The sequence below is a fragment of the Linepithema humile genome, chromosome 5 (assembly GCF_040581485.1).
Source record: "Linepithema humile isolate Giens D197 chromosome 5, Lhum_UNIL_v1.0, whole genome shotgun sequence".
In the NCBI taxonomy this organism is placed as follows: domain Eukaryota; kingdom Metazoa; phylum Arthropoda; class Insecta; order Hymenoptera; family Formicidae; genus Linepithema; species Linepithema humile.
Window position 1 is genome coordinate 20,822,945 of NC_090132.1, and position 21,563 is coordinate 20,844,507.

Consider the following 21,563-nt stretch of genomic DNA (forward strand, 5'->3'; position numbering starts at 1 on the left):
ATAAGATACATCGCTCTTCAGCAAAATACCCAAAAATACGTAATAAGGTACCGAGAAGAAACGCTCAGCATTCATAAAGAAGAAAGAAATTTTTTTATCGATTTCCCATGCGAATTGGAATTCTCGACGAAAAAAGATTCACGATGTGACAACGCAATGCGCAAAAAGCGGAGTAAATATCGCGGCGAGACACGCGAGATCGGGCTGGAATTTGCTAGAATATCTTTTTGCACAAATAGCAGACATACCTTTCTTCGGATAATCCATGATGCTGGGCTAGCCGTCACGGACGGGAGATAACTCCGTTGAGAGGGGATCGAAACCTCAGCATCCGAACAACTGATTAGCACTTTAACACGAGTCCGTGCGATCGGAGTACATCAGCCGACGCACCGCCGCGCTCCGCGCCCGGAGTCTGGGATGCCGATCTCGCGCAAATGTGAGGTGCACTTCCGAACTGACTACTGCCCCGAGAATTCACGCATCTCCGTGAGAAGTATTCACACCGATCACTCCGTGCCGATCGCTCCTCTCGCGCGCTCCTCCGATGAGACACAACGATCGATCGAGTCTCCTCCCGACTCGTACGTTCGGATACCAGTCTCGGACTTCTCGACTCCTGGTCGTCACCGCTCGAGATTCAACAGCGCACTGAGCGTGTGCCACCGAAGCGTTACACCTCGACGTCTGTGGCGCTCACGAGACGATCCCGAGAAGCGAGCGAGTATCCTCCCCCGAGAGAGAAAGCGAGGGTGGCGACGGCGGCGGGGGAGGGGAGCGGAGGGGCTGAACGAGGGATGCGATCCTTGCTGTCGAGGTGGGGAGGCGCGGAAAGAGGCACGGCGAACAGAGCGGACTGGAGATCCATGGGTTACACGACGTCCGGCTCACCGCGTAGCAGTGGCTCTGACAGTTTCTCTCGGCTTAGCTGAGACCTCTCATCATCCCTTCCTCCCATTGGTCCGTTGCCCGTTACCCCTCGCCGCTCTGCTCGCCATCTCGCTCTCCCGCACGGTTCCGCTTCTCTCCTGACTCCCTGCAGTCGTCTCCCCACCTCGTCGTCGTCGGATCCCTCTCTACCCGCACCCTCTGGACAGCTATCCCCACCGGTGGCCGCGTTCGACGTCTACTACAGGTACATGGGCGTCCGGATGAAATTTTCTTATTGGAAACTGCGCATCTCGGATTCCCTCGGGCCGAACAAATTTCCAAAGAATTGCCTCGATGCGCGATTCGATCGCGATTTTTCCTTTTCGGGAAAATAATCCGCTGATCTCGTGCTTTTCTCAGCCGAGCCTTCCTCGCGGAGCGACGTATGCAACTGTACAGTTATGGAATTGTCCTAAATATGCAAAGTATACTTAACTTTTCGCGATGCTGTATTATTTTTAAAAACAGAAGCTTAACAAAATGAGAACGAATTGATTTATACTATTTAATTCGTGCTGTAAAACCTGTAGGAGTTGATGATATCTTCGAGTAATTCAGCAAATACACGACAGATTGTCATTTTCGTTGAGACACGTCGGCATTATATTGCATGAAGTTTCTTGTTTCACAAGTATCTTTTAATAATGATTAGACATAATTTTGGATGCGCGGTATGATAATTTCCACATCTGCAATTAATCTCGAGTTTTTCGTTATTAAAAGATATTTAAATATTCGATTGTTATTTTAACAAAATCTCAAAATTTTCTCAATCGATTTATCATGTAACAATATCTCATTAAAGTTCGGCTTGACATCTACAAACATGTCTCTGTATTACAAAGTGCGAAGTACAATTATCAACTGTCATACAAAAACCTCCATCAAGAATGCTCGGACGTAACCATTTCATTTATCTCTGAAGATCTTCTTTTCGAAAAATATTTACTTTCACACTGAATCTGATGGCATCTAGACAAACATCTTCGATATTCCACCGCTCTTCTTCTATGTATATTAAATGTACAAATTCTTGGCGATGAGAGAAAAACTTCACCGTTTGTTAACTAATTGTGGAGCCGAAATGCGCAGTTCCTTAATTACAGTCATTTTAGAGGAACATTAGAAAACTGCACAGTGAATTTAAGTGAAAAATAAAATGTATTATGATAATTAGTTCTATGCGTACAAATTGTTGAACAATATTTTGAAAGATACAAAATTCAAAAATTGCAACTAATCCCACTCAATTGTCTATTATCGTATATTCAATGAGATAATATTCAATGATAATGATATGACTCAATGATACGATTTTATCAATTCACTGTCCCTTCTGGTGGACGCCCATGTCCATATAGGTAAAACCGTTTTCCATCGGAGGATACCTTCGCCCTTCTCGCCTCTCCGTCATTCTCCCTCACTCACTCTCGCGACGCGTCTCCTGTCTGCCTCCCCCCTCTCTGCATGCTTTCCACGGTCTCTCCCCTCTTTCTCTCTCTCGCTCTCTCAGCGCCGGTGTATCGCACTATTACAACAGCAGACTCGGACTCTAAAGTCGACGCATCTGCTACCCACACTACACTACCACCCCCCTCGGTGAGTCTCTTTTGCTACGTGCTCTGATGACGGCACTTGCTTCCCTCCTGGAAGCAATGGGCGAGCCGCCGGCACCGATTCATCGATCTTTCACCTGATTTAGTCTCCCTATCTCTAAACCAGTTTACCCCCACCGCTGTCAAGAAGTTAATGAAATTACTTCAGAGCAGCATTGCGCTGTTGTATTGGATGGAATTCTCGGAGAAATCAGACAGAGAGCGCGATTGAAGTAATAGAAAGGAAAAAAAAAAAAAAAACGGCAAAATTTAAAAGAGAGAGATGCCTCTTATTATCGTGCCTGAACGTTTCCAGAAAAAAATTTGCAATAGCACGTTATTCAAATCGTTAAAACCATTCGTGGCAGTTGCACCGATAAGATGCAAGGTCGCCCCGTCATTAGATGGATGGTCGAGCGTTTTAAAGTTTTATAGATAATGTGCGCTCGAACTCGCATTAGTTTCACCGAGACGTATTGCTGGACAATGCGCAATTTACGATTCCGATAGAATTGTAAAAATAAAAAAAGAAAAGACGCATTTTATTTATAAAATTTCTGAAAATAGAAAAGACGCATTTTATTTGTAAAAGGGATTTGTAAAAGTTTCTATCATTGACCTAGATTTCGTGTAAAATGCAATAGCTCAACGGAAAGTTAAATACCTGTTTGGAGCAAACGTTTTACGCATATGTTATGTTTATTGAAATGTTGCATTTCAAACAAAAATAATTATAAGCAAATATATAACATAATAACTATAATAAAAGTGTTTATATATATAATATTCTTAGCGCGTATAATGCTTTAAAAAATTACGAGTATCGTTTAAACTTACTCTGCACACACAACATGATCCTATTATCTCTTTTTTCCTTTCAAAAGGTCGCTGTAAAATCAACGGATCTTTTTGATTCTTTACATACCTGAAAACTCCATAGAACCCACAATATTTATCCAAATCCACAAAATCCATTTAAACAAGAACAATGCAAAAAAGACATTTTGAATAAAATATCTTAGTATACGTTATTATTAATTATTATCTGTCTAGTTATTATATAATGGCAAGTTAATCATAAATGTTTTCAAGATTTTCTCAAAGAAATACAAGATACAAAATAAAGAAAAAGAGATTCACCAAAGATAAAAAAAATACTGACATAACCAAAAAATTAAAAAAAATCCAGAGAAAGAAAAAGTTGCTTGTGCGATTTATCTTTCTTATAATCTTTTTTCTATCTGTACGAAAAATAGCAAGCTGAACAGATTTATTCCATTTAATTAACAATCATATAATTCAATATTTAGTACACGTGTAGATTAATTAAATTAAACAATTTTAGATAACATGTTTCAATAATCTGAGCTATCTTATATAGTCATATTAATAGTCTTATACACCGTTCAATATTAATACGAAGCTATTTATTTTCAACCAAAATTTATTTAATTTGTTAAAGTGAAAGCTATTCAGCATTAAAAAGTTATTTAATTTTTAGTTGAATATAAATTGAAAATTAATAATAAATTAATTTCGAAATAATTTGTTCATTCTTCTCGATCCTGTATATGTATAAATTATTAATTTATTTTTATAACTAAAAATATATTTTTTAAAATCGTAAAGCGAATAATTACAATTTAAACTTATATTGTTTCTCAATCGAGAAAATCTTAGCATTCCAAAGGTGCGTAGAATCTACTAAACTATAAAATCTTTATGAGATAAATTTCTGAGTCACAAATCACTATTTAAATATGAAGGATCACAAAAGAGATAAGTTTAATGTAACGTGTATCCAAAAAAAATTATCTCACGCAAGGTCGAAAAAAATCCTTAACTGAGATTAAGCAGCGAAATAAGTATGGTTATTATTGTTTTCTTCAAGTTAATCAGCATTCCTACCTTCAGAATATTAAAGCGTAACCTGATATATATTATATGTATATATTAGAACGTGCATGAGAAACTCATCAGTAGGTAATGTTTTTTCTAAAAAATGTAGTTTTCAAAGTCAGTTGTCCAAATTGATAAAATATAAAAAAAGAAGGAAATTATCTACATAATTACAATGTTCCTTCAATATTTAAAAACGTTGCATCAATCCATAGATCCATAGATATCTGATTATTAATGGGGAGAACTCTTCAAAAATAAAATTTTTGTAGGAAATCTAAAAAGAATTATTAGATAGCCGTACACCTATAAAAGTCTTATCAAAGCGTTTTTCCCATTATCGAGTCCTTGAGAAAGAGAAGTGTATGCGGCGGTGATGCTGCAACGTCAATAACAGACAGACTTCTTCGCTCCGTAAAACTCAGTTACCGATAAGTGAGCGCGCGATTAGATCGCTCTTGTTTGCTTCTCCGAGCCCTCGCCCATGTTTGTACGATGATGTCATCAGCTGGTCCATCCGGTATGGATTAGGTCAAAGTCTCGTTCTCCTGATAAAAATCGTGTTTGCAGCCGACGATCTGGCCGCGCCAGATATATATCTCGACTACGCAGAAATAATGCTGATATCGCGCGCAGGTAATTAGGCGCGGTGGTCCATATTGGTCCAGATTAGATTACGGCCGCAATCTGTTATCTAGTAATGCGGCTTGCGATCAGCTCGCGCACGTTCGCACGAACGACATCGCGATAAACATCACGCGGAAGGAACAATACCGCCGGCCTATTTTTTGCGCCGATTGATTGCTTAACGATGCGTCGTCGGCGAAGAGTTATTCGTGATTGCCTGAGCATTATTGTTAATCGTGACTTTGCTTTCCATAATGCGTGCGGAGTACCACGTTAAAATCTGAAACGGTGCATTTTCGTAAAGCTCGCGCAAAGCTGTTACTGATATTTTACTGGCAATCGGTTTTACATGCGTTTTTAAACAATCTACAACACCTTGAAGGATAGTTTATAGAGTATTTATATCTACGAGATATAAATATGTTTTATATATATATATATATTTACATTGTGCGTTTCGCAAACTCTATTCGGAAAACAGAAAAATGTGAATAAATATATACGTAGCTAGAAGAGTAAAAAAATAAATAAAAGCGGAGGAAATGACTGGCAGTCCACGCAAGTTACGTCTTAAGAGAATCGGGAAATACTCTCATATCTCATTTCCAGATAATGCTGTATCTCGCTATCTCGCGATCGCACGAAAGGGATAGTCATATTTCTCATATCAGATTCGGTGAATTAGATTAAATCACAGTACTTCCCGTTAACGTTGTGTCGAATTTTTCGACTGCAAATTCTTTTCGTATTATACAGGTAGTTGTTTTAATGCTGATTATTATCAACATAATATCGTTTATATTGTTTTTGCTTGTCAAGCTTACGATACGTGAAATAGATGCATGAAAGATGAATTAACAATAATTTACTATCATTTACTATGTTTTTTTTTTCATTGTAACAGTCCTCTCATTATCGCTATAAAACAGAATCTAAGTTATTGAGGTTTCTATCTGTAGATTAGATTGCGAAACAATTTTCGGATAAATATTGGCAACTTTAAATATTTAACAACTATACAAATGCGTCACACGCGCTTTATTTTACGACAATTTTATGAATTACTGAAACGCTTTGCTCAACTCAAACGTTTAATCATTCGACGTACGTATCTATCGGGATAAATTGATTTTGAAATCGTCGCGGATGAACGACACATATATTTCATCGTAATGAAAGTAGTCTCTCTTACGAAATCTTCGCGTTACAGAAACTTCAAGTTTACCTTCACAGACCGGAAAAGCAACGTCGTCGCGGCACATATGGCGTGAAAACGACAGTGAGAAGACGCTTCGCACTGTATAATACAATTCGTACGGCACTGTCTCCTCAAAAATTCGATCAAGCAGATGCCATCGGCCGAGGAAAAGAAGAGGGAAGAGAGAAAGAGGGAGAGAGAGAAAGACAGACTTTTATATTCACCCGAGTTTTTTTCCTTGCTCAACTTAACACGCCGGTACGAGAGACCCACTTAGAGCTGCGACATATCTGAGTACAATACACACATGTTCGCGCGCGCTCACGTAGATACGCGCGGATAAAGGTGTACGAGGAAAGGAAGCTACGAAAGTTGCATACGAAAGGGACTCGGCTAATCCACGTGGACGGTCGCAAGCGTATCAGTTCGCCTCGAATGTAGGTTATCCGTTAGAATATGACCAGCAATTGGAAGTACTGTTTTAAAGACTGCCGGAGCAGTGCGTAGGAAAAAATTACCACTGCCTCTTTCGAGACCAATCCGATTTTTCCCCTTTGACGCTTTGCGTGCAGCAATCACGAATTGAGTCGGTGACTTCGATTCTGGAAGCATCCATACGGTTTTTTTTATCACTTTCGTGCCGAAAAAGACGCTGTGACGAGATATGAGTCACCATTTTTCGTGTCGTTTTCCTTAATAGCCTCTAAAAAGGCATCGCAATGTTACGAGAAAAATAGTTATATAATACTACATGTCATGTTTTTTTCATAAAAAAATATCTTGATAATGCAAAAATTTATATGTACACACAGTTGCAACAATAAATTTCATGGTCTTAGCGTTGAAATATTTTAGCAAAATTAAATCAGCGTGCACGGCAAATTTTTGTGAGACATTCCAAACAATATTTCTAATTATTGTACTGTTTTTTCTTGTGTAATTTATACGTCTATCTCTTGGCCTTCACGGTTGATTCATCGCTTGTTGTACTTCTCATTGGAATTGCATTGCAACTTATTAACATAAAACGTATTTTTAGTTAGAATCATAAAGTTAATCGTAGTTAAAAGTAGTACAATTTCCCACTTTCCGTATTTCGCAAATTATTTGCTGCTTATCCATCGAATATGACTTTATAACGCGCGCATTGTATTCGTGCAAGTATCAAAAATAAAAGAATCGATAATGATTGCACTTCAAAATAATTGGATATCAGAAGCAGATGAAATACGTAATCTTGCTATATTATTATTCCAAGCTTATTCCACTTTTAAATATTCTCAATGAGAACTGATAAACACTGATTACAAAGAAATCTGGAACAAAACCGTTACTAATAGCGCATAAATTTACATACGAGTACTATTTCCCTTGACATTATTGAGAGGGAAATTTAAACGTGCTTTTGTTAGTTATAAGAATAGTTATGCCTCGAAATGTGAGATACAGATGTATAGAGATATACGAAACATCCAAAATAAACAATCGAGTCGTTCCACTCGATAATTTCACGGCAATATACGGTATTTCATCTATTTTTACCCGCATTTATAATTAGTCTAAGATTGCTTCGATTGCATAGTTACAGATCCAACAATTTTTTACGAATTTTACGCGATAATTTATTCGAAAAAAATGATAATTAACGAACGAATAGCCTAACACAAAAATTTGTGCATTCGTCACGGTTAGAAATGGATGTCGATCGCTTTCATATTCTAAAAAATTCGTGGGAAATTTTCGTAAAAGATGGAAAATTCGCGGCATCTGCCATACCAACAGAATTTTTCAAATTTCTTTCTATTCTAGTCTAGCTGGTTACGAATGGAAAAAGAAGCTAACACGTTCTTCGTTGAATGCCGCTCTGAACTGGGAAACCCAAACGGAAGAGGTGCTGGCAAAAATCGTCAAAAATTTCATAGAAACGAACAATGGGTGCGGAATTTAAGAAAAAGACCTGCAAAAATTTATCAGAGATTACGATCTCTGATAATTGGGAGAGAAATCTCATTCTGTTGTCCAGTGAGAATTTTTTCAAATACGTTGGCCAACAGAGAAGAACCCGATTGTTGCCAGCGAAATTTCCGCGGCTCGTAATTGCCGCGGTATTATTAAACATGTGACACATGGCATATAATTGCACACGATATTGTCCGCATGACGTACACGCAAATATTCGCGTGAAACATAAACAGATGTGTGTATGTACGACGTGCGGTGGCGGTTCGGTGACCCTTAATAGACGTATAGTGAGATTTATTCGCATTTATATCATACCACGCGTATTAGTCATTGCACGCCTGTATAGAATTCCGAAACGCTATCTTCTGCCCCGCGCGCTAACTATCGAGCGACATTTACAACCGCTTTTACACGCGCAATGACATGTTACATCGGCGTCCGCGATCGCGCTAATTTAACAATGTCATCAGCCAATGTGGTATATATACAGTACGCGGATTCATTCAATCGTTAGAATAGCGCGATTGTAAAGCTCAAGTGCAGTGACACGTGTAAACTGCTAACTCTGTGAACTTGGTAAGATGAATGTTGAAATCATTATTAATTAATTATAATAAATTGTCAACCGAAATCATACACTGGTAAACTAAGTTGATAACTTGCTCTATTTTGCAGATCAATAAATAATTATGCATTTAGATCAACAATTGAACGATATTCTGAATCGTATAACCGTATTTCTAGAGAGAGTTTTAAAGATAGCCATCTTAAATATAATTTGTAAGCAATTTACAAGTCAAAGTTGTAAGAATTAGATAACAACAAATCTGACAAGTCTTTTATATGTGTCCAGTCTGAACTTTTTCAATCAATGTTAGCGGTAACCCAGTTCTGATAGTATGCGTATTATCATTTGTCACCAGTGGGTTAGTTTGCAACGATAAGCTGCCAGAAAATCGATAACAACCCCTCGCCAATCGAGCACTACGATAAAGCTTAGAGTTCGACGATTTAGCGGTGATCCCTATGTTGGATAGTAAGAAGGAGACGGGGATGGCAAAATGTGTATTCCTCGCGTGTATGACGTACATTAATGATACACATGCCGGCCGGAGTACCCCTGGAAGGTCGTTGATGAGCATATAATGACGCGGGGAGCACCGAAGGCTAGCTGTCGGAGTTGAATTAGACAGGTACTTATATTTACACAAGTCGGATAGACATCTGTTGACGCGTTTGTAGTGACGTATATGTGCATGCACACAAAACAGATTTGCCCCGTCACCGGTTAGCCACTTACATATAAACCCGGGTTAAACTCGATAATGAACGAGCTAGATTAATTGTGTAAAAAAAAATCGATTCAACTGCTAATTGGAGTGTAATAGATATGCGATTTCTTCTTGATGTATGCTTGCGGCATAGCACACTCACATGTGAACTTGATTTCACAATCATTTAACCGCAAAAAGATACATCTAGATTGTATTACATAAAAAATCGCACGAAAGCACGTTTTAGCTTTAGAAAATCTTTACGCAGAGTCTACAGAGTGCATATATGATGTATTAAAACAATATTTTAATTTCATTAAGTGCTCAAATCATAAGAATTTAAAGAATTATAATTGCAAGCACGTTAGTATTGTAATATTTATAAATAAAAGATAACAATTGATAAAAATTTATAAATTTAAACTAAAAACTGTCGATCTTTTTGTGATCATTGTATATCGACTGTTTCATCGAGAAAAGAATCTCATAGAGCTTCAATTGCTTTGCACATTTTCGAAACGGTACGTTTTCCGGTGAAATTTTTTTTTTTATATTAGAGAAAACTTTAGAAAAGTGCAATGACTCCATGTTAACGATCTCGGAGAAAATCTTTTCGTGAATACAAGGCGATAACCTCGCGAGAAGCCTCAGAGGAGCAGACAGTGCGCGGACCATCTGTCCGAAATACTTCCGTCACGAACTTGCGGTATGACCGATAAAGAAAGGATGAATGAAATCTGAAATGAGATCAGCGCCGCCGGATCACGATAATTGCTTCCCGTTCGCGCAGAAAGCGTAGGAAGCACAACATTATGTTCTTTCAGGAATATTTAAAGTTGTATTGTCTTCTGTGAATACACTCCGGCGTAGCAATATTAAAAGATTCGGATACAAGAGTAAAAGGCGATGGATGCGCATTCGTGGAGCCACGAGAGAAACCGATGACCGCCGCTCATTCGTAGTTCCGACACGTCTCGCGTTCGCAGATGAGACTTCGGAAACACGGAGAGCATAAAAAACTTGTAGGATAGATCTGTGTGTGATCTCATCTATGCGCACCTGCGTAGGTGTGCGCCGATGAACGTGTAATGAAACGTTCACCAACGAAGAACGGTTCGTTGGTTGCAGCAATTCATCCGTATCGTTGCCACATATAAGATAGTAGAAAGATAACCGCGGTATCTTATATGATGCTGCGTATTTTCAAAACGTTTATTCCTAAGATATAATTAAAAGTTATTCGTATTAATAATTACAGCACACTCTCTCTAATGTTAAATAGCCAGTGGAGAGATTAAAGAAAATTTTAATGCAAGATATATAGAACAGCTTAAATATGGCGAGTGTTGTTTTAAAAACAGATTCTTTAATGAATTTAAAATCGACTCTTTTCTATTGAGAAAATTCTTTATTTATTATTTTATCTATAATTAATTTTAGAAATGTGGTGGTCCACTTGGCTCACTAAAATTAAACTCGCAAAAACCAAACTCTTTCAGTCACTTTTAAATCACTCGTGAATGATTGCTATCGCAATATTTTTATTACGAATAATTAGCTTCAAATTGATCAAAGAATCTGCCATTAAAATATTAAATAGTTTTGAGACACTCTGTATAATTATAATTAAAACAACTATTATTAGAGCAAATCTGATAAACTAGTCAAGCGCACAAAGCGTTGCACATGAGTGTTGCAAAATAGATAATAGATGCAATGATAACAAATTTGCTAATGCTAATGCAAAAATACTTTTTTATCTTCTTTCCACGAGATACGATTCTACGATTTCGGTGGATCACTCCGTATATATCTCTGTCTGTGTACATAACACATATTCGGCCGTACACACACCTGTACGTTGTACACCTGTGTGCGCGACAGTGTCGACTCCCGAGCCGTGTTGCATCGCATTACGTTGGGAGGCTGCATCACGTGGGAGACAGGTAGCTCACTTCCGGCCGACGGAGACCATTCTACGGGATGCACGGAATGCAACAGACTCACCGCGTATACTTTACAAAACGTCGTGTACAAAACGTCGATTTAATATCGCGAGTGTAACAACACTGGTGGCATATATATTAATTGTACAATTCTTTCCAACAAAAAATTTATAATTATTTTTATCCGTGGAGAAAATTTTGCTGCCAAAAAAAAAAAAACACAAACGATTGTGAAAATCATTCGCAAATATTTTTTAACGCATGGAAATACGATTTGTTACATTATGCTAATTTTTCTTCTATTCTTTTCCAATTAGCAAACTGTGTACGTCGAAAAGCTATCTCGTTCAGTAACTATTCAGAGCGCAACATCTCAGGTTAAAGGTTGATACTTGAAAAACTTGATTTTTTTTTTTTCTCCGAAAGTATGCCAATGCGTGCGTGTATGTATCGACTTTTGAGAGACTGGTCGCGGGGCTCGCCGGGAAGCTGCATCAACGCACGTGAGAGACAGGTAGGCTCGCTTCCGGCCGAAGCTTGGCTTCCATTGTATCCACGGGAGCCCGGTCATGTGCGCGGAGTTATACTACGAGTTCGTATATGGGACAGGTACGTGGTACTCATATCTCCATTGTATCCACGTACAACCGCCGTTCTCGACAACATCCTCAGCCAACATTCTTCACCTCTTCTTCTTACGGAAACGCGGGACAAGCGACTTCGCCGTTCGGCCTTTAAATACTACATCTGTGACGACCGGAATTTCCGGCTACGTATATCGCGATAAAGATTAGTAGATTCATGTACACTGGCACGAGTCAGCGGAAACCTAATCTTTCGGAGGACTCGCTTGCGCTACCTGCTCTCATATGTCTGTCTTTGACTTTTGCTGTTAAATCTTCACGCTAATTGTTTGCTCGAGAAAAATCTGCGCAACGTTTGATTGATAAAATAAAATTCTTAAATAATTAATTTACCAATCAATAGCAATGATCGCAATAGATATATTCAATAGCAAAAAAAATGAACAAAAAAGATAGTTCATTAAATTCTAAAACAGTATCAAGCGAGTTTCATTTGGAAAAGATTTTGACACCCACAAACTTCGATTGTAAATACATTGAGTATTATATTAAATTATATATTATCTGGCTGCTAATGACGAAATTAATAGCTCAGACATAATTTTGTCTTCTCGTTATCGCGATAACGATGATAAAACTTTTGCAATGCTCCGCACTGTGCTGAGAATCACGCGCGATCTTTGCCCGCGTAATCGCATTTATCTAACTTGAAGACTATCGAAATTCTCACATGTGCTCACTACTCTTCTCTCATTCTCTCGGCTCTCTCATGCCGGCTATTTGCACATCTGTAATCCACTTGCCTTCGGCGCTCGTTTTATTTACGAGTTTCTCGTGATCGCGCAAAGTGCGTACGAGAGTAAAGATCGCAAGGTGACGAAGAGTCGGCAATCTCGCGATTAAATTCATCCCGAATGATTATCTTCTTATCTCACCTCATTCGCGGAAATATTTTGACGCTTGTCGCGCCTCGTCATTACAAATAGCCGCTCTCTCCGTGAAGAGATACGCGACAGAAGATACGAGCGCGCGTGTAGCCGATATGCGCGTGTGCGAGTTTGTCGAACAGATGACAAAGGCGTGTTCTTTCGCAGCGAGAAGATAATGCGCGTTCGTGTACACAGGTGCCACGAGAGGAGGCCACGCAGATGCTGCGTCTAATCGTAAGAGTTGGCCGGACGTGTATTACGGCTCGATGAGAGCGCGTTATCGCGCCTAACTTTAGCCGAGTTAAGCAACGAAAAACTGGAGAGAGGATTAGTTTCACGCTTGGATTATCCTTTGTTGGAGCTCGACGCTGGGATCGCTTTTTTTCTACAAACACATAAATTATCATTGACTCCGATAGCTTGCACACATGAATTTGCACGGGTGGTGTTTGAAATGGCTAGAGAAATTTTCGTCATTGCTAGCAAATAAGTATGATCATCCAATCGTCGTTATTTCATCAGCATCATTTGTGGCAAAATTTGTATGGATTTTGTCGATTTTTTTTATGTAGAGCTGTTCGCGTTTCTACTTACGGCTGATTTTCAAAGTGAACTGTTTTCCCTGATAATATCTTTGGAATAAATTTTGAAAACATTTTTCTCAAGGACGTAGCACACTTTCGTTATATGTATTTGACAGCTTGTTGCTAAGGGAAAGGTTTCTAGGAGAAATAAGGAAAAAATAATAGGACTTCGCAACAATAAAAGTTCAAAATCCATACAAATTTTGTCACAAATGATGATGAAATGTTGACAAATGTATCATAATACATCTATTTACTATTAATGAGAAAAATGTCATCACTCTATTATGTAAAAATATAAAGGAAGCGCAAAGATCCTTTCTCTCTTCCACTCGTAACATTTTTTTCATACAAATCGCCAAGTAATTGAAAGAAAATGATAGAAAATGGCTCGGCGACGGGAAACTGCGAAAGATTTCACGCGGCAAATACAATAAAAATCTTGATACGTCGAGAATGGAAGGCGATGTATCTCGGTGATTCGTTGACGATCGAGCCGGTTTCCTGCCGCCTGCCGTCAATTATTCGGAGTCCGCTTTTGGATATGGCATGACTAAGAGCAGTGCTGCCTCGTCGCTCGTGCACCAGACCGCGAAGATGTAATAATTCTTTGTGCTCATGCGAGCTGGCTCCTCGCGCCGCTCGCATGATGCTCGGGCGTGCGGCGGGAGAGGCACTCTTGCGAGATGCGCGTTCACGGTACGCCGATTTTCCGCTCACGCCCGGAGATTCTGCTCCCGCAGAAGTATGATTCTCCGCTTCCTCCTGTCGTTAGCTCGCGCAACCGTACCGCAAATCAATTCCTGGTCTCTTTACTCACCCGGAGGATGTGTTGTAACGTTCGGCACTCGCGGACCCGAGTCAACGGGAATTAACTTGGCTCTTTGAAGCAGCGTGTTTCTTCTTCTTTTTTTTTTTCAAAATTACGTAACGCATACAATGCATGCCCAGATAGCGAATCACGGAGAAGCTATAACTCCAGATTTATTCTATAAACAATATGATTTCTGAATCGTCAATGATCAGTTAATTAATTTTTATACTTCTTAAGCCGCTAAATCAATCCTTTCTTGAATAAAGTTTGCTCAAACGTGGTGTTCAGAATTGATGCGGATACACGAAACGCCTCAGCCCTTCCAGCACCGGAAATTCAACGAAAAAAATGATGATTGTGATGTTCGGCCGTGATTGCACGAAAGACGTGATCTTAATCCAGAAGAAAATAGCTGGCTCTAATGAGTTATTATACATCTGCGAGGTAATGATGTGATACACAGACGTGCAATGAATAAATAACTACGTGAAATGGAGAAAACAATGAAGCGCTATTGAGTTGGTAAAATTACTATCGCACAGTATTATATATTTCCTGTATTGCCAGCGTTTGCAATATTTCTTTACGATCTTTGCTTAAGAACATTCTGACAGCAGACGTAAGAATTAAGAGCGGCATAAAAATTAAAACAATTAACATATTATAAGTTGAGATATTTGCTCCTCAATGCAAATAAGATTATATGTACCACACGCTGTGCTGCGCAATATGATGCTATATTTTACCTCGCAAAGTATGTACAACCTTGGAAACACACTCTGCTGAGTATATAAATGAAATGAGATTTCATAAGATATACGAAAATGCTAAAACTCGTTTAATTACAATTATGGCGATCTTCTCTCACGGTCAGAGATTCTGTTTCTTGCCTCCCCTTCTCATTAGCTCAATGCTCGTGACTTTTTTGTAATATTACGGTACCGCTTATACACCAGCAATTCCTACATCACGCGTTGAAAAAGCACGGAAGGAAAAATTACAAGCCTTCCTTTTTAATCCGAGCATTACGAATCAGAGCATCCATTCGACACTTTATTCCACGCTTAATTTGTAATCGTGATACGCTAATAGCACAAGCAAACCATACTGCATGCATATTTAAAATTCACAGCGCAAAATTGTCCAAATTTTAATTCAAGACTAAATCTCATTAACATCAAATTAAAAAATTAATAAATATTTTGTAATGCAGAAAGAATAATTTTACAAACTATCTGTTTAAAGGTTAATCAGCAGAGACGATTCGTCACATCAGCAAACAAATTAGTGAGATGCGTCAAGTTAAGAAAAATATTAATAAAACAAAATGTCCTCATTGCGTCGATTACAAGGCTAATTATCATTTTAATCGTGCGAACCTATTTTGCTCCGACCATCTCGTATCGTTAGTCTGCGTGCGATCGCGTAATCCGATAATGAAACATAGCTGTCTTTGGAAAACATATTTTGCACGCGAGGCTCCTGTCTTCGTGTCCGCGAATTCTGTGCGTCTGCCTCACTCGAGCCCCCATCATTATCGTAACGTTACACTCATTTCTGTTACTTATTGTCGCAAATGTGTCTCGTATAAATTCGCGAAACATGTTATTACAGTAATAGTAGCTGCATGCACGCACACACATTACGATTGCGGGCGGAGACGCGTCGGCATAATTTTCAGATACATTTTGTTTCTTGCAAATTTTAGAATGTCATTTCTTATTGCTCCTACTGCACAAGTTCTCCCTAAAAGGATCGATTTATCTTGATTGCCCAACTTTTCGCGGCTTATCTGCATCTAGATGAAATCCTGCATATTGAATTAGATAATAAAGATAATGTTCTAGAGTAGAAAGCGAGTAATCGTTGACATTGTCCGCGATTGTTTGGCCATTCCGTTAATACGCCCAAGTTACTAAATCAGATTAAAGCAGCATGCTCCAGAATCAGTCTCTCGTTCGGTGTGATACCGTCGCGATACTTTACAAATTCCGCCGAGTTACTTCCTACATCTATTGGAGAAAGTTAAATTTCGACGTACATTTCGTCTAATTTCCCCCCCGGGCTTTTGTAAATAAGATATAAGCATTTTTATATACGATTACCTTCGAGGATATTGAGAAGATTACGCATGATAAATCTCTTCAATAATCTGACAATTTCTACACATTGGGAAATAACTGTTTTCAAGAACTCGCTCGACGCTCTTTCGTGCTCATCGCAACCTCAAGCGAGGAATTCGTCTGAATGCAAAATTCGGAATTTCGACATCGGGTGCTGCAGTGCGCTCCCTCGGCGATCCGATTCTCGCGGCGAGCCGACGTTCCAGGCTCGTTCTCTTTCCGCATTGTCACACGAGACACGGCTTTGCGCAATTTGGAAATACTTTCCTCAGCAATGGCACAACGATAAACTCGCGAGCGGCGTACACACCCACGCGTAATGCGACGCACACGCGCGCGACGCGCTTATGCGCGAATAAAGAAAGTGCTCGCTCGTGTTGACTCGCACAGAAACCCGATACCGATGCACGGGAAGCGCAACAGATGATTTTGCAATCACGGAGAGAAGGAAAGAAACGTCTCGTTTCTTGTCAGGTGATTTAACGACTGCAAAAATTGTAAAATTGAAACGCGAAATTGCAGCGCTTGCTGCACTCCGCTAAAATTAAGGCACTGACAGATCATTTTGCTAGTTGGGAAATTTTCCGCCCGTAAACATTTTATTTTGTTCTTAAAATTTTCTTAGAATTAAAAAAAATTTTTGTATTCAAATTCAAATTAATTCAAATAAAAATTTTCATCGATTTTTATTTTTAAAATAAATTATGCATATCGTATCCAAAGAATACCATCTTAACCAAAATTAGTTTACAGCAATATACGTGTGAACAATCATTGTCCGATTTATATATTATAAACGATCTTTCTACTTGAAACGTGCGTGTACTTTGAGATTTATTATTTGAGAAGATTGCGGGCGCGTCTCGTGCGCGTCATTTCGCAAAATTAGAAACTGATGCATCAGAAAGCAAGCACGCGCGTGACATGCGTGTGCCGATGCAGAGATCGCGCTCTCATCGATTTTTTTTACACCGGCTGGCACACGGTGTCCGCATAAGCAAATTCCACCGAAGACCGCGACTTCCGCACCTTCGGAGCATCCCGAAGCCGAAAGACGACGCGAAGCCGCAGATTGCGCAAGATCCACGTCATTTGATCTCAACATCATGAGATGTATGCATATAGCATAGCGAAAGAATACACTCGAAGCGTCACATCCACCGATCTCTATATACCATAGACACGTTTATCGCTGCGCTGGCAACAGGAAACGCGCCGTGATCTTTCAATGTCACTATCTTTCAAAAAGTATAATCAGCACTATCTGAATGGTAATAAAAAAAAAAAAAAAAAAAAATAATACAGACAGTAACACATATTATGAAGCATGTACGCGATACAGACAATAATGTGTATTATGATGTTTGCTATACATTTGTAAAGCAGCGAATGATATCGGAAAAAAGATATTAATAGCAATAGCAGTTTAAGAATTAAGAAAAATAATTAATTAAATTTAATACCTTAAGAATAATTTATAATTATGATAATTAAATATTTAACATTAAATACCAAATATTGTTATTATTAAATATTTAATACTTAATACCAAATTAATAATATTCAAATTAATACAATTTGTTATAATATGGAAACTTGTGTAATTTGGAATACTGAATAATATCGATAATAATAATAATAAAAGTAAAATAAAATGAATCTCTGCGGCGAAAGCAAGAATAACAATCATAATAATAATATCTTTTTGATCAGAAAGAATCATTTATAATTCGGTTAAACGTATTATGAAGTTACTTTGGTTAATCGATGCGCGCAGCACAGCGTGTCGACTGCTACACTTCAACGTCACGAGATTACGCATCATCGATCGTCGACATCAAATTTCCGATGTGCACATCCATACCAATCTGTCGCGTAATGCGTGTCACACGCTACTCGCGGAAAGCAACGGTGCCACGGGCCTGACGTATCGATGCTTTATTATGCGCGGAGCATCATTTCCTTCTGCTGTGAAGCTCTTCTTTGGAAGAAGCCATAAGGACGGGATCGCTTAAATTTCGTTATTTCCGTTTCTCAGAAGTATTTTTCATAAAATATTTTTTGACCGGTTTTACCGGTTATAGTAGAAGGCAATCAAGATTTCCTTTCTTGAACATAATTGACAGATTTACGAGACAGCTTTTCTTTTGTGGGTTAGAAATGACGTAAAATCGGATCTTCCACGATTTCTCCAGTCTCCAGTCCAAGATGATTAGCAAAGATAAACCAAGAGATTTCCTTAAGGAATTCAAAAATAGGAGATTTTGTATCGTATTGTTACAGTTCCTAGGCTGGGGAAAAGCTGCCGGTTGCACCAGGTGTTGCCAGGCTGCCAGCTTACTTCTCAATAAAGCAAACTTTTAATTTACGCAAGCAAGTTCGTGAGGAAGGCGTCGATAATATTGCGCGATCGGTTATTGCATAATACTCGAACATTAAGGGGAGAAAAGTTAGAATGCCTCGAGCGAAGTTGCATCGACAGATTGTTATGCACCGGGCGTTATTTCCTTCTTCTGATTGTGAGCCTTGTCGAGAAGAGAAACGCTAGAATGCGAAAGGAAAGAAACGGCACGGAAGCAAGAACAACACGGCAAATAGTTCGGCGGATAAGAGTATAGTGTATAGCAGACGATGAATACAAAAAATATTCGAGAAACTATTTATCGAGTATGAATAGTTTGCGGCCTCCCCGTTTCTTTATCTACTACATCTACTGTCAGCCTTGAAGATCTTTGAAATCTCCGAGTAGCGATGTTACTTTGATGCTTTTCAGTATAATTCAATGCTTCATAAATTAATAAAAGTGTATTTGAACAATACCGCACTTGTCGATTCTTTATTCTCAAGCTGCTTTCTCGATATTTTAGTTTTTTTCAATATTATATTGGCAATACATATACTTGGAAGAAAAAAAAACAAATTCGGTAAATATACATATTAATTTTCCTATCACGTCACGAATATTACTTGCGACTTGTTATGCGCGCTACGTCGGTTCTTTTTGCTCGATTTCTCTGACGGGGATTAGAGAAGTCGAAAAGGATGAAACGAGACGAGACAGGACACGAGGAGGACACCACGCCGGACAGGAAGTGGTACAAAATTATGTAGTGGTCAAACGGCACGTGTTGAATATTGCGCGATGCCGTTCGCCGACCCTGCCGTCGGCGATGCGATATACCGCACCCGGGCAAACGGGCCTAGAAAGTGATCCGTCAAAAGACGAAGGGGTCAAACGCGGTAGTAAAAAGAGCACGACACTTATCGCACACGTGCTCCGCGGCTCATGCACCTTCTTATCCCCACTTTCAACTTATTTCTGTATTCCTGTTTTTTGCTCTCCACGACCGGTCCCGCGTATAATAGAATTCACTCTCGAAAATCTCTGCTTGTTCGACGACGGCCGTTCTCGCAAGATGAAATCCCATTGTACCATTTTAAAAGATACCTAAATGCAAAGTTTTCTCTCGAATTCTCAATACTTTTTACCTTCCTTACTCATTGCATAAATTAACTTTTTACTTCCGCTTTTTACTTTTGCTACACACACATTGCGTTTCTTAAATTCTTATTTTCTTTATTTTGTTATTCAATTTTGTCGTTTAGAATTCCTTTTTAGCGCATTATTGCATTTGCTTTTAGATTTTTGTGTGCCAACTTTATTTTGGCGAGAAATTTTTCAATTCTGCGAGAAAAAATGCAAATAAATGCTTCAATTGTTACAGAGCTGTATTATGTCGTGAACCATCGCGTTCTGCGCTAAGAAAAGGACGTCCTTCTTCGATAAATCGTGGGCTCATTGCCGACTCATTCGATGCGATAAGATTCGTCTTTATATCGCCCGGATAACCCGACCAAAATGTGGCACGTGGTTTTGGAAACCGCGTCCTGTTTGTTTATCAATTCTTGCTTGATCAGATTCTTCAAGTTCTTTTAAAACTCGACAAATTATCTTGATAGCAAATATTGGGATTTGAAATTACCTAAAATAGTGTATATTGAATCAAAGATACGATGTTGAAACAAATATTATTTGTGTAAGCAGATATTTTTTTGTCACATTAAAAATTATCAAAATTATTTAGATGATTTTAATGCGTTTCAGAAAAGTTCCGGAATTCGGAGAGATCATAGGTCTACGAAGAATCTCATCAGTGCTTTATTCCCATGCATCAAAAAACACTATTAACGACCTGCTGGAATCTTTATCATTCTTTCAGAGAAACGGAAGGAGGGAGACATCATACAACGAGCGGAAATTCAAGTCCGAGCTAATAGAATTACGACGTTTAATTATGGAATCGCGCAATTTCTCGACTCTTGTCGAGCTCAGAGCTTCGCTTCTGCGTTCGTTGGGTTCGTTGGTTTTTTGAAACTCGCTCGCGCACGGTCTACACCGACCTTTAAGAGATATAACAAGTCCGGCTAATTTACCTGTGACGAACCGTGTCGCGTCGCGATAATCGTGCAGAGCACGTTCCTTTTCACGCGTGTGTGCGTAAGTACTATCGCGCAAGTCGCCATATGTGTGTGTGTAGTGTCGTAAGAGACGCGCGCTATTATCACGTAAGTTACCTGTTCTCCGGGTCTGATGTCAAATTTTTGAGCGTGGGATAATTGCTTGGACACTTGATTTTCGTACAAATGGATACATGCATAAAAGAATCGTTCATATCAAAAATATCTGTAAAAATATCTGTTTTACAACAGAAATTATTTAGAGAATACCGTCTAATCGTTTTAAAAACAGAAAATTTTGAAATCTCCGAAGATTTTCCAAAATTTGTGTATTCTCAGGCATTATCGTATACTCAGTAAAAGTATCATTAGATATTGTAGACGTTTCTCGTTTAAGTTATTATAGATACTATTTGATTAAGAATTTTATCTCCAAATCGTCTCAAGAACATCTGTGATTAATAAATAATATGACTTATTCAATAATAAACTAAATATAGTCTATCAATAAAAGATATAATATTTCAAAAGCGACATTTTTATTTCCTCCAAAAAAAGATAGCATTATTCGTTAAGCGAAAGGATTAATAACGTGTCTGTTGTACTTAAAAGCCATATTTTTTGTTAGTAATAAAAATGT

The 21,563-nt window shown here is 38.6% G+C and overlaps 1 protein-coding gene across 3 annotated transcripts in view; it reads right to left on the reverse strand.

Annotated features, from left to right (window-relative positions):
* peb (pebbled) overlaps positions 1 to 21,563 on the reverse strand; it is a 96,164-nt gene that overhangs the window by 17,762 nt on the left and 56,839 nt on the right. Inside the window, exon 1 of one of the 3 annotated variants that reach the window (XM_067355099.1) lies at positions 249 to 1,489. The exons of the other annotated variants lie outside the window; for them this stretch is intronic. Coding sequence (XP_067211200.1) covers positions 249 to 267 — 19 coding nt within the window. The 5' untranslated portion in view covers positions 268 to 1,489. Of the gene's footprint in view, positions 1 to 248; positions 1,490 to 21,563 lie in introns of those variants that run through there. 3 annotated transcript variants of the gene reach the window in all.